Source organism: Hakea prostrata, chromosome 8 (assembly GCF_041222555.1).
Source record: "Hakea prostrata isolate BN-2017 chromosome 8, UWA_Hpros_2, whole genome shotgun sequence".
In the NCBI taxonomy this organism is placed as follows: domain Eukaryota; kingdom Viridiplantae; phylum Streptophyta; class Magnoliopsida; order Proteales; family Proteaceae; genus Hakea; species Hakea prostrata.
Genome location: NC_142607.1, coordinates 14,033,449 through 14,045,549, shown reverse-complemented (window position 1 = coordinate 14,045,549; position 12,101 = coordinate 14,033,449). Strand labels below are relative to the sequence as shown.

The window sequence follows — 12,101 nt, the reverse complement described above, 5'->3', positions numbered from 1 at the left end:
ATCTAGATAGACTTTTTTTTGTGAAATGCATCTATATGGATGCCGATGTAAATGTGATGGATTCGGATCGAACGGACGATGATTGATTCCGGTTTACCATCCCGTTAGTCATTGAAGCGGAAAACCCGAAAAACCGACCTTACTTCGGTTACTTTTATAGATCAGACATCATAATCCGCAGCAGCTTTGCTAACTGAGATGGAAAGAAATGGCGGGAACCCAAGACCTCGAACTTCAAGAGTTGCAGAAGGATGAATGCTCCTTTGTATGGGATGAAGAATCTAAGCTGTATTACCATGCCAGGTTAGCAAATATGCAAGTACTTTCACAATTTACTTTTGTGTATTAGGGTTTCAATAATTTGAACCTTCATGCGATCCAACGCCTTCTCAACTAATAAATTTGGCTGGAGTTTGATTTTTTTTTCTTTTTAGCCAAAGATTGATCGAGTTTGATTGCAGATGTAAAACGAGATGTGCTGAGCATCAAACTTGTGGAACTTGAACAAGGTTTTCAGCGAATAAAATCCTGTCTTGGGAGGTTTATGTATCTCCTGCTAGAAGAATATCGTCTTTCCTGAACCTGTTTCTTAGGGTTTACTTTTATCCAGTTATCCTTGTCGTCTGCACTGATTATCGTTCCGGTCTTCATGGTAGTTTTTTTTTTTATCTCTTGTCGTTCTTGCCCCTAAACCAACACTCTGGATTATCCTGTTTTTGGCTAGAAGTTCTAGTCATAGAATATGCTTGGAAGTATCGTTGGTATCAGAATCTCATTTGCACTAGTCCAGTTTTAAATGCTACTCAATGTTTGTTTGGATCCACATCCATTGAATTAGAAAAAGATTGATCAGCGATCAAGTACCATAATTTATGGCCTTTCTGATTTTAAGTTATTCCGCCTGTGTCTTTAAGATGGCCTATTTTCTCATTTTATCTTTCTTGGTGATTGGTGTCAGCCCGAGTATTACAATTATTTGAATTACAAGCTTTATGATGCTCAACATTAGGATCACCACCCTGTGGTTTAGCTTAAGTCAGATTTGATTAAAAAAAACAAATCACATTTTGCATTTGGCTCCCCGGTAGCATCGAAATATGACCAACTAAAGACACACTCTTATCTCATTAACAGAGACTGTTAGCTTAGTGACTTTTATGATGAAAATGCCCTCATAAGAACATGCCTTCACCTCTACCAATTTCAAACCTGCAGAAACGAAGATGGAAAATAGCCTCCTTTTGGTAACAGAATTCTGTGCCAGGCTAGTGTGCATTTATATACTGTTCATAATCTTGTTGGCTGGTCAATGCCTTGTTCTGATCCATGTCCTGTGATCTGGTTCTTTCTTTTACCTGTTTCATCCACTTCTCTTTTCTGTCTTGAATTTGATCTCTAATCCATTCCCATTAAATTCCTGGGGTATTGTTTCGAGCATCCAACTCTGACTTTTGCATTCTGTTCTTATCATTATTTAGTCAGCCCTGAGATTCAATCGTCGGTATTTTGCATGTTTAAACTGTTTTTGGACTTTACTTGATTTTCAAAGAGATAGGGATTCTTCTACTCTGAATTTTATTTCCAAGGTTCTTGTTTCTGCTGTCAAGTCTGACCAGATAGTGTACTCAACCCAAAGGTCTTGCTCATCTGATCATTATTCTGTTAGTTACTATATTTTTCATTTTATTCTTAGTTCTGAAGAAGTTCTGGTTCATTATCTGTTGATTGGGAAGAACTACTAGGAAACTAGACTTGGATTTCTGGTTTTCATTAGGTAGGGTTCAAGAATTTTTAGTAAATCATAGCAGCAGTTTGGAACTAAGTTACGAACGGGGAGGTCCCTTAAAGAGCTATAAAATGCCTGAATACTTATCCATCTCTCTCTTTTTGGGTGTGTCTGGTAGGGATATTTTACTCATCTTGCTTTTGCTTAATCTGCTGCAGTACTGGATTTTATCATGATCCTGATGCTGGTTGGTACTACAGCGGTACAGATGGTGTCTATTACAAATTTGAAGATGGGCATTATGTTCCATTGGAATATGACAAGGTATTAGTTGGGATTACGAAATTTAAGTTATATATTTTTGAATTCCATTTTTGCTGATGCTTCCTGCTGTTAATTCATTGTTTATAGGGTGAAGAATCTAAAGCCAACCAGTGCATGGAAATGGTTTCTGATGAACATGTACAAGGTAACCTGGGTACGTTGTATTTAAGTTTTGGATGTCAACATTCTTATTTTTATTGGTGATTAAGACAAATTTTTGTTCTTTTTATTCGTTAAGCTTGTCATTATACCTTTCTGCATCCCAAAAAAAATGCCATCCACAATATACATCATATGGTGGGTTACAAGGCATAGAACAAAATTCCATCGAAACTTTCGAAATTTCCACCTAAATTTCCCATTTTGGAAAATGTGAAACGAAACTCATGAGGACCGAAAAAAAGTCCTCAGCTTTGATCGAAATTATCAAAATTCGTCGAAACTTGTCGAAACCTCGAAACCTGTCAAAACTTGGTTCAACCCAGTTGGACCGGCTGGTTCATGAGGAAAAAAATTCCCAAATTTCGTGGGAAACTTGGGAAATTTTCATGGGAAACTTGGCAAATTTCGTGGAAACTTGGGAAATTTTGTGGAAACCTGGGACTTTTTCCTGTAAATTTTGTAGCTTTCCCAAAATTTCCATTTTTTTGTTTATTTCATGTTTTTCAAAATACCACGACAAATACCCCCTCCATCAGGACTTCCCTATCCAAAGTGTGTATTCCTTCAAGTTGGTTATCTTAAGCATATTGATGACCAGACTCATAAAGTTACAGTTGTCGATTAACTTGACAACCATAGGCATAAAATATCATGGGATGTCTATGTTCATTGGTTGGAGGAGAGGACGTTACAGGCATAGTACTACTCAGCTCATAGGATGAATCCACTCTTGGCACTTTTCTTAACACTAAGTTGTATTTTCCTTTTATTGTCAACTATTTTGAAGTTAGAAATTATATATTGAATGCTATGTGCTTAAGTAGTTAAGTTTATGATGTACTTTTTGGACAACTCTACATTGATGTTATGTACATTGAATGACATATCTACATTGATTTTTTAGCAAAATACAACAAATGTATTTTTTATACTCTCATTAGCTTAAATACAGGATCCCACCCCAAAATACTCTCTAAAACCTGTCAAAACTTGATGTCGAAACTTGTACGGAAAAGTCCTCGGTTTCCTCGAAATTTCCCAAGTTTCCACCTAAGTTTCCCATTTTCACCCGGTCGAAACTTGAGTTTCCCTCGAATTTTTTACCATGTTACAAGGAGTGCCATGATTTACATGTTGAATATGCTGAGTGAAGGAGGAAACTAGGACAGTGTCAGTGTCATTAAGAAGGGAAGTTTTGGAGGTAATTGAGTGTTATCTCGCTCTGCATCTTGACTACAACCATGATACTCATGGTGTTTCTAGTGGACCACTTAATTAGTTCTTCAGATTTATTAATTTCATATATAAGCATGGTGTACTCACAGTATCAGGAGCACTTTTAATCCAGATTTCTCCACACAAGTGTTAGGTGGCTTCAATTAATCTGCCTTCTCCATTTCCAGGTCAAATAGAGTGCATTGACAGTGGTGAGCCGGAGAATCCTCCGCCAACTTCAGAATGGTATTCAACAATATTCCTATGTTATCCTATTCCTGTGAATGATTCTTCGCTAATGTACATAAAATTCTTGTTCTCAGGTTAGAGGACACACTTATTGATCTATACTTGACGGGGTATCCCAACTCAGAAATAAATACTTCAGTTAATCCAGCAATGCCCTTGGAAGATGATGGTTGGTATAATCCTACTTAAAACTTGGGTCTCAATTTGGTGGGGGAATTAACTTGCCTTCTATTTCAGGTTCAGCCAATAATGATACTTATGAAATAGAGGAAGGTGAATGGATCCCGGAAGACTATCAAGATACTTCAGTTAAAAGCGTCTCTGATGAAGGTGAACCAATACTATAGTTCTTATTTCCCCTTGCTACCACAACACCACATAAGCAGAAGTTAGCTCCATGCGCTTTTAACAAGATGTTTTTCTGCAGTTGTTTCATGGGATGAAGAGAACTGGCGAGCTCAATATGGTCAAGTTGTAGCATCTGGGGAAGAGGATGTGCAGCCTTTCCGTGCTGTAGATTTATGGGATTGGAGAATGGTTAAGGAGACAGCAAGAAAGAAAAAACACAAAGTGGCAAGACTGGTTGGTAGGCTGGTGAAACCATCCACTAAGCTTCATCCATCCTTGCCTTGTAGTGGGGGTATTCTGAAAACTTCTACAATATGTGAAGTACATCTTGATCTGGTACGGGTTGCATCAGGTTCGCTGCTAATTCAGGTCCTAGGAAATGCTACTTCTGTTCTGTTAAATAACTTGTAACTATTATTTGTTGTTTTAGTTATGATGAGGCTTAGTTGAGTCAATTTGGTGGATATCATTTACAAAGCTTTCTAGGTGGAACCTATTAATCATAAAACGGTGGTTTCTAGCTGGGACTGGTGAACCATGGGTTGGTGTTTCTCTTGTCATTTTACCACCTATGACAAGTTTAGGCATTTCATTTTTTTCCTTCAGCAAAAAATATTCCCTTGGATTTGTGTTTCTGTAGCAACTATCTCCATCTTTTGGTGTTGTTCAGGATGAAGCTTATGTATTTCATTTCAATCTCTTTCTCCAGGGGAAATATATAGGCTGAGGACACCTAGCATGGGATACTTGGCTTCTTTATCAGCTTATGATTCTTGTAACCCAACAAAGGACTGGGGCTTCCCTGACTTACCAGTTAATAACCAAAATCTCTCCATATCAAACGTTGGTGAAACTTGTGAAGCTGCAACTCCAGTTGAAGTTCCCATTGGTACGGATTCTTGTGCATCACCAGTTGAAGTCTCAGTATTGAAGGTACATACTGATTTACACCTGTCAAGGTTTCCTTGGAAAGCAAACCCCCACCCACCTCTCATCCCCCAGAAAAGAAAAGAAAAAAAATCTCCTTTGTTCTTTTAGCAAGTCTAAGTCATGAATTTTGGAATGTGAATTGAAGATGAGAGAATTGTATGAAATTTTTTAAGAAGTTATACATAGATGCTTTCCTGATGAGCTTAATAGGTCAATGTGATGTTATGATAAGATTGAGAGATTCTAATAAAAAAAAATCTCTTTTTTGATTTATATACAAACCTTCCTTGGTCAACCCCTGTTTGATCATGTTAACGAATCTAGTTTCTAGAATTTTAGGTTGAACATGAGCCCAAGTGATAACCAAATTGTACCATAAATACTGGTTTACTGCCAACTAATGTGACAGTTGCAGTATTTCAAAATTGTTTGAGATGCCATGTGAATTCTTACTACCTATCTCATCATGTTATAGATCTTAGCCAGGAGATCCTCTTAGCTAAATGTAGATCATCCAATTTCTCTGGTTCTTCCAGGTGTTGGTAAATTGCAGGCTGATTTCCTTAAATTTCTCTGTCAATATAATGTTACTGTTTGAGCTTACCAGAGATTCATAACCGTGTGCAATCTTCCCATGAGGATGGATTATGCGGAAGCTATATTCTTGAATATGGACTGTCAGCCACCTTCAATGTATATGCGGATGCTATATTCGTGAATATGGACTGTCAGCCACCTTCAATGTTCTTTTTATCTACTTTTATTAATGATTGAATTCTCTCTCCATTCACAAGTATTGGTTTCTCCTTTTTCTCTTGGAACTTATATCCAGTATGTCTTGCAGCACAAGATCCCTGAATACAGGGATAGAGCCGCGGAGAGAAGAGCCTTACATGGCAAATTTGGAGTGGGTCTGGGCCAAAAGAATTCAGGAGTTGGTGATTCTGATACAGAGTCATCTCCTCCTGTTTGTTCAGAAAAAGCTGCTGCTGAAGCCTTGGATAACTCATTTGGAGCTGGTAGTTATGCTAGACGAATTTTACAGAGCATGGGCTGGAAAGAGGTTGAGATCTATACCTGTCTGTTGTTTAGATTAGTCTGTTAGAGATGTGAATTATGACATGTGCTGGAGTTGGGGTTACACTAGGTTCTTCCAAGTTCCAATATTGAGATTCTTCTGGTGCATTTTTCATATGATATGCACTTGCAGTCCTAATCTATCCCATTTGTCCCTTGCATGGATCCCTTTATTTTAGTCAATGATTACACTTCATATTTCATAGTTCCCCTGCCTTCTTCCATAAACATGTTCAGTTCTTAATTGATGCTTTTGCAACCAACCAGTTATTGGGGTTATGTGGCGGTTTCTTCTGAAGAAAACTTCCGTTGCTACCGATGGGTTTCCATTCAAGTAAATCTGACCAGTTGCAGCATTTGTTTGCAGTAGTCCTTTCAAGATAGTACCTTACAGTTGCAGCGGGGTTTATTTGTATGAATACTTTTCCATGGCATTTGTGCATGACATGGGCTGGATGCTGTCGCTGGTTCCCAAGGCACCCAAAATATGTGCAATGCTTTGTGCACCCCTAATTTCAGCATGGATGCCTTGGAGCAAGCACCCTTCTGAGACTATCTAGTGCAAATTATTTGTCCTGCTCCTCTAGCATTTGTACTATTGTTGAATCTTGCTACCCTATAACCTTCTAAACGTTCTTTGAACCGGAAGATGCTTTTTGCCTTTCAATTCAAGCTTTAATGGCACCAATGACATTATATTTTATGCCACAACATGCACATGCATTGAATGGGGTGGGGGAGATTTCAGCCTTTCATGTGGCACAGGGCAGTTGCTCCTCCATCCCCGCACTTCCCCTTTCTTCTGTTAGTCTGTCTGGAAGTGAGCAGTTCTCTCCCCCCACCACCTATCCACCCACAGAACTTTTCTCCTATTCTTACATACTGTTGGCTTCACTCCGTGCCACTTGAGCAGTAAAAGCCTACTGCTGTATTATTTGACCTCAAGATGAACTCGATGCCCATAAAAAAGTATGACAAGAATTTTTGATATTAATGTGCGAAGCTGCCACATGTAGGTTAATTGGTCATTTCAATGTTTTCATGACATCTTGGTGGTTTCTAAAGGTTCTTCTATCTCGCTAAAAGCAGCAGAACACCTGCAATTGATTGAGACCTGATCTGGCTAACTTTATGACACACACATTTAATTGTAATAGATTCATGGTTTCATGAATTTCTTTATAATGGCCATGTCATTACTTGGATGGAGTGCTTTCTGGATTCCCTACTGCCCGAAATATGTTGTTTCTTTGCTTTGTAGCTTACCTTTGAAACCTGCCTAACTTCTCTCATCTGTGATGTATATTCAGGGTGAAGGTCTTGGAAATACCAAGAAGGGTCTTACAGAGCCACTAAAAGTAGTTGGGAACAAAGGTTATGCTGGATTGGGATGGGGATAATAATGGATCCATCAATCACTTGAACAAGCGGGGCCGTTCTGCAGACTCATTTGTAATCAATTTTAAGTTCCAACTGATAATTTATAATGAATTACTAATGGTTCTATTAAAGACTTCTATGCAGTACTGAATAGAGAAGGTAGCCAGTAATGATACTCAATGGCACAAAAGCAGGTGGCATCTGAAAAGTGCTTGGCAAGATAAAACTTTGGCATATCTTTAACTGTTTAAGCAGAGTTGCCAAGGCATCCTAGAGACTGCTGTTTCACTTTTTGTGGATAAAGTGGCCATACGAACCCCTATTTGTGAGCATGCAGAGCAGCAGAGGATACAATAAGTATTGAGTTTAACCAAATGCAGCTAATCCCTTTACATGCCTTCCATTTGCCTCTCTTGTGGAACCTTATCATTACTAGTAGTTCCACAAGACTTGGAGAGGATGCTCTCTGATTTTCTTTTTAAAAAGTGCATATGATGAAGCTCGTGCGGGGGAGCATAAAGTTCTAATGTGCATACATGAAACATGCCGAGGAGATCAAAGTAATAAGCTTCTATGATTATTTGCAAAATCCAATTTCCAGCTTATCCCATGCTGACATTGCTTTCTTTCTCCTGCAGAGCCAACATTATCCTTTATACTCAGTTCTTCTGGTAAAGTTCGGCTCTTACGTTTCAAATTTCAGAATTCTTCTTCTAGTTGTAAATTAAGCACCTGAAGCTTAATCCAACTTTTTCTTAGAGTTAGAAATTATTTTTGAAAATATAGACAGTTTTCATTTTTTTTTTGTTTACCTAACTTCATTTGCCTTTGCTATCATTAAATGGAAACTATTGAACAATTTCGTTGTTCAAAGTGGGGTTTCAACAGGTTGGGTTGGGTTGGGTTAGCCTTTTCAAAACTTGACCCAACCATGAGTACCCTTAGATTGGCTAGATTGCCCAGCCTTAAACTCATGAATGGGAAAACCAAACCATGACCCACCCTTTGGATTGGGCTAGGTTAAAAGGATGATGAAGGGTGATGCAGGGTTAAAACCATGATGATGAAGGTTACAATTTGACTTCACTTTTTCCTCACAAGATGCACAATGTTCAACCCCATACAAAATAGTAAAAAATGGTCTTGTTTTATTGTTTTCTCCAATTCCATTTCACCATTTCACCCATCCAACTTTTGAACTCTAATTTGTAATTTTATTCGTATTACCTGTATGCATTGGTTTCTTTATAGAATAATAATTTCTTAATTGGGCTTTTTAAAGTTTATGCCGGTGAGGAGGAGGTATGCTTCTTATCCTTTTCAATTAACTCTTAAAACTTCATGGTATTACCTCTTTTCTTTTAAAATGTTTCTTTGGAGATGAAGAGAAACCACCTTTTCTCTGTATCTTGCCAGACATGGAACAATTAGAGGAGAACTTTTGTTTTTCTTTTAGTATTTTATTTCCTAATGATGCCTTAATGGCAAAATTTTACTGGAAAACACGGGGGGATTTTAAAAGGATGGTTGATATGATTGTGGAGAAGGAAATTTAGGGTTTGTGGGTTATGGTTTTGTCAACTTTATTTCTTTTGGATAGAAGGTTTTGTCAACTTTATTGAACACATGATCTGGCCCATCTGGGTAGGAAATTTCAATGATGGAGGAGGGAGACATGGTTTGTATCAGTTAGGTTTGGTTTGGTTTAGATCTTCTTTACCTTTCACATTGATTTAAATGGGTTGTCGGCAAATTAAGAGGAGAAAGTTAGAAAAAGAAAAAGTAAAAAAAGGCTTCTCATCTTTAGTTTGGTAACTTTGCCTCTGTTGGGCAATTTAAAGTCCAAACTCCTCTTAAGCTCTTGCTGGTGGAGTAGTTGGGAGATGAAAGGAGCATTATTAGAAAAAAATAATGCTTCAGATGTCAAATAAAGGAAGAGGAGGAACGAGAGGGGGATTGAAATGATACAACTTGGCACCCACTGAGAAGATTAGTTTGGATTAATTATTACAAGAATGTCTTTCTTGTGTCTTGTTCCACTATTTAGAGCTGTAAGTCAGAGAAAGAGGTTACCAAAATTGTACCAAAAGAAGTAAATGGTTGCTAATGCAAGCCCAAGATCTCTAATGGGAAAACAAAAAATAGAAATGTCAACCGAGAAATTTAAAAAGAATTTGGAAAGTTGACAATTTGTGGGTTCACATCATATGCTTTTATCGTCTTGAGTTCATTTATTTCAATCAATGTTCTGTAACCTACAGAGATCTTTTAAGGGAAGTAGATTAAGATGTGGACACAATACTATTCATGGTTAATGTTCACTTGTGACGCTTATGTATTATATAAGAAAAAGATTTACAGTTTACATTATTTTACAATTGATAAATGTAAAAATTACAAAGAAAAAAATATTATTCTTATTTATATTTTTGACAATTTACATGCTCTTATCTTTGAGCCTAACTAGCAATCTTGTTCTTACCAAAAAAAAAAAAACTAGCAATCTTGTTAGATTCCCTTCAAGCGACATTGCTCTTTCATCCAAATGCAAGGCTGCAGGTAGATATGTTAGTTTGGTGGCTGAAATCTGTCAAAAGTTCATCTCAAATGGTCATGTCCATTTTGCTCACATTGGCAGGGAAGGAAATAAGGTAGCTGATTGGTGCTCAAGAATGGTTTGTGAAAACAATACCATGTTGAATATCTTTCAAGAACCATCTCTAGAGTTGGAGATGATCCTTCAGGCTGATTTGCTGGCTAAGCCAGCCTAGTTGTTTTTTGGTTTTTTTGCTTTAGGGTCTCGTGACCGCGTTCTATGTACCAAAAAAAAAACTAGCAATCTTGTTAGGTCATCACCCTCGACTTGACGTGAGACTCTTCTTCTTCTTCTCTTTATTTATTTATTTATTTAATGTAAACCTAAATATTTTCTGGGACTCAACGAAATTCATAAACTTTTATTCTTAAAGAAAGTCTAAGAATTATGTTGGTGATATAGCTCATGTTACACCCTCAAAAAGTCCTCAAAAAGTGTTCTAGCTCACTTCAACAAATTAATGGAACTCCTCTTTGCAAACACAAGCTGCATGCACGACATTCTCTTAGGGCCTGTTTGGTTACATGAGTCTGGAGATTTCAAATTTATGGTGTTATAATTTATAAAATTAGATGTTTGGTTGTGGAATGAAATCTGTGGATTCATCCTAAAAAACTATTTGATCGACGTGATTTTTGTGAATGTGCAAATGTATAGCTTTTTTGAAATCTCTGGATTTCACCCCTTACCCATAAATCTACAGATTCACGTTTTTAGTATAAAAAGGTGAATCTCTAGATTTCATGAATCTAGAGATTTTTACAACCAAACGAGTATAATTTTCAGATTTCATGAATCCAGAGATTTCAAATCTCTGGATTCATGTAACCAAACAGCCCTTAAGATTTTGAGGAATGTCTGTCTTAAAAAGAAACAATGTGTTATATAATGACATACATAAATGGTTGGCTGAAAATTTGGCCATAACTCAATTGTTTTCAATGTCAAATATAGGTTCTCCTCAAGCTTGTCAACCGAAAATACGTGTATGAAACAGATTTTGTTTGGGACCAATGTTGCTTTGAGCAGTGAACATCTGAACCATTTATATGTGATTCACTTAATTTGGATTGTTTATATGTGAATTAATTGCACGTTAATTTGGACCGAGCAATGAATTTGTGTCGTTTGCTACTTGGAGAAGTGCTGCTTCCAAGCAAAATCCCTATGAAATCAATACCAGAAACTCCACAAAGATAAGATTCTTTTGGTCACCAAAGTCATAATAGTAGAATTTGAACTAATGCAACATCTTAAGTATCCTGAGTTGCCTGACTTAAATCATTTAGAAGATAACTCAACTTTAGTTTACAAAAATTTATAAATGCGACTAATTCTAATTCCACATCTTGGGAACCCCAAAAAAATGAGAAGAGATAAGCTCTTCATTTATTAAAGGTTTATTTATTTATTTTTTATATTAAGCAAAATTAGGTTTGTGACCTTGGGAAAGGACTGTGTACCATGAAGCTAGCTTTTAGATATGTCACACAATTAATCAGTCATTATATCAGAAAATAAAGATGATTTTAGGGCCCATATAGGGTTTCTATACATCACCTCATTTGTGGTAGATGAGTATGATATGATTTTGGGTTTTATAATCAATAAGATTAGACAAATATCTCAAATTTAATCTACCTAAAACCAACTTAAAGATAACCTATCTAAGTCATTAATTTAACATTTGCAATTGTCAATCTTTTCCAAGACAGAAAGAACCTCTTTTACTTAATTTCTAAAATAAATGATCAACACACGAGCACCCTAATCTACAATTTGATTCTTCATTAAGAACCCTAATCTCCATTTTTTTCATAAATCATTGCAAAATTGTCTATGTTAGTAGAGATGCTTATCACATCTCCATCCATCCCTTATAGGGGGACGAACAAAAAGCCTGACCTTAGTGAGATTCTAAGTAACCTTTAGAAGAAGGCCATGAGTGGTGTATGCCAAGAGGAAAACAGGTGGGTCCCACATGCCACACCTAATGGTTGAAAAGTCAACATCAATCTACCTTTTTGTACAATCGGTCTGTGAAACCTCCAACATGGGCCATCATTCTCTGGGCCCACAAAGAAGAGAAACCAA

General features: G+C 37.0%; 1 protein-coding gene across 3 annotated transcripts; it reads left to right on the top strand.

Moving 5' to 3' along the window:
- The first annotated feature begins 178 nt into the window (after positions 1 to 178).
- Positions 179 to 8,590, top strand: LOC149007108 (D111/G-patch domain-containing protein). Of its 3 annotated transcripts, XR_016175112.1 has the most exons (11): positions 179 to 303; positions 1,945 to 2,050; positions 2,138 to 2,204; positions 3,616 to 3,673; positions 3,751 to 3,845; positions 3,914 to 4,006; positions 4,104 to 4,376; positions 4,734 to 4,957; positions 5,799 to 6,017; positions 7,342 to 7,971; positions 8,050 to 8,590. XR_016175112.1 is itself a non-coding variant. In XM_089166160.1 (10 exons), exons 1-10 carry the CDS (start codon positions 209 to 211, stop codon positions 7,429 to 7,431), a joined length of 1,311 nt encoding a protein of 436 aa, XP_089022286.1. In that variant the 5' UTR covers positions 179 to 208; the 3' UTR covers positions 7,432 to 8,590. The 3 variants fall into 3 exon arrangements, 2 of the variants coding, with proteins under 2 accessions (XP_089022286.1, XP_089022285.1); XM_089166160.1 differs by having other exon boundaries at positions 2,138 to 2,195; positions 7,342 to 8,590; XM_089166159.1 differs by having other exon boundaries at positions 7,342 to 8,590.
- Positions 8,591 to 12,101: the final 3,511 nt, after the last annotated feature.

Excerpts from the sequence above, each read along its gene's own strand:
- LOC149007108 (XM_089166159.1), top strand. The coding sequence starts at position 209 with ATGGCGGGAACCCAAGACCTCGAACTTCAAGAGTTGCAGAAGGATGAA. Across the intron at positions 3,846-3,913 it reads AATGCCCTTGGAAGATGATG|GTTCAGCCAATAATGATACT; the intron begins GTTGGTATAATC and ends CTTCTATTTCAG. Across the intron at positions 6,018-7,341 it reads AGAGCATGGGCTGGAAAGAG|GGTGAAGGTCTTGGAAATAC; the intron begins GTTGAGATCTAT and ends ATGTATATTCAG.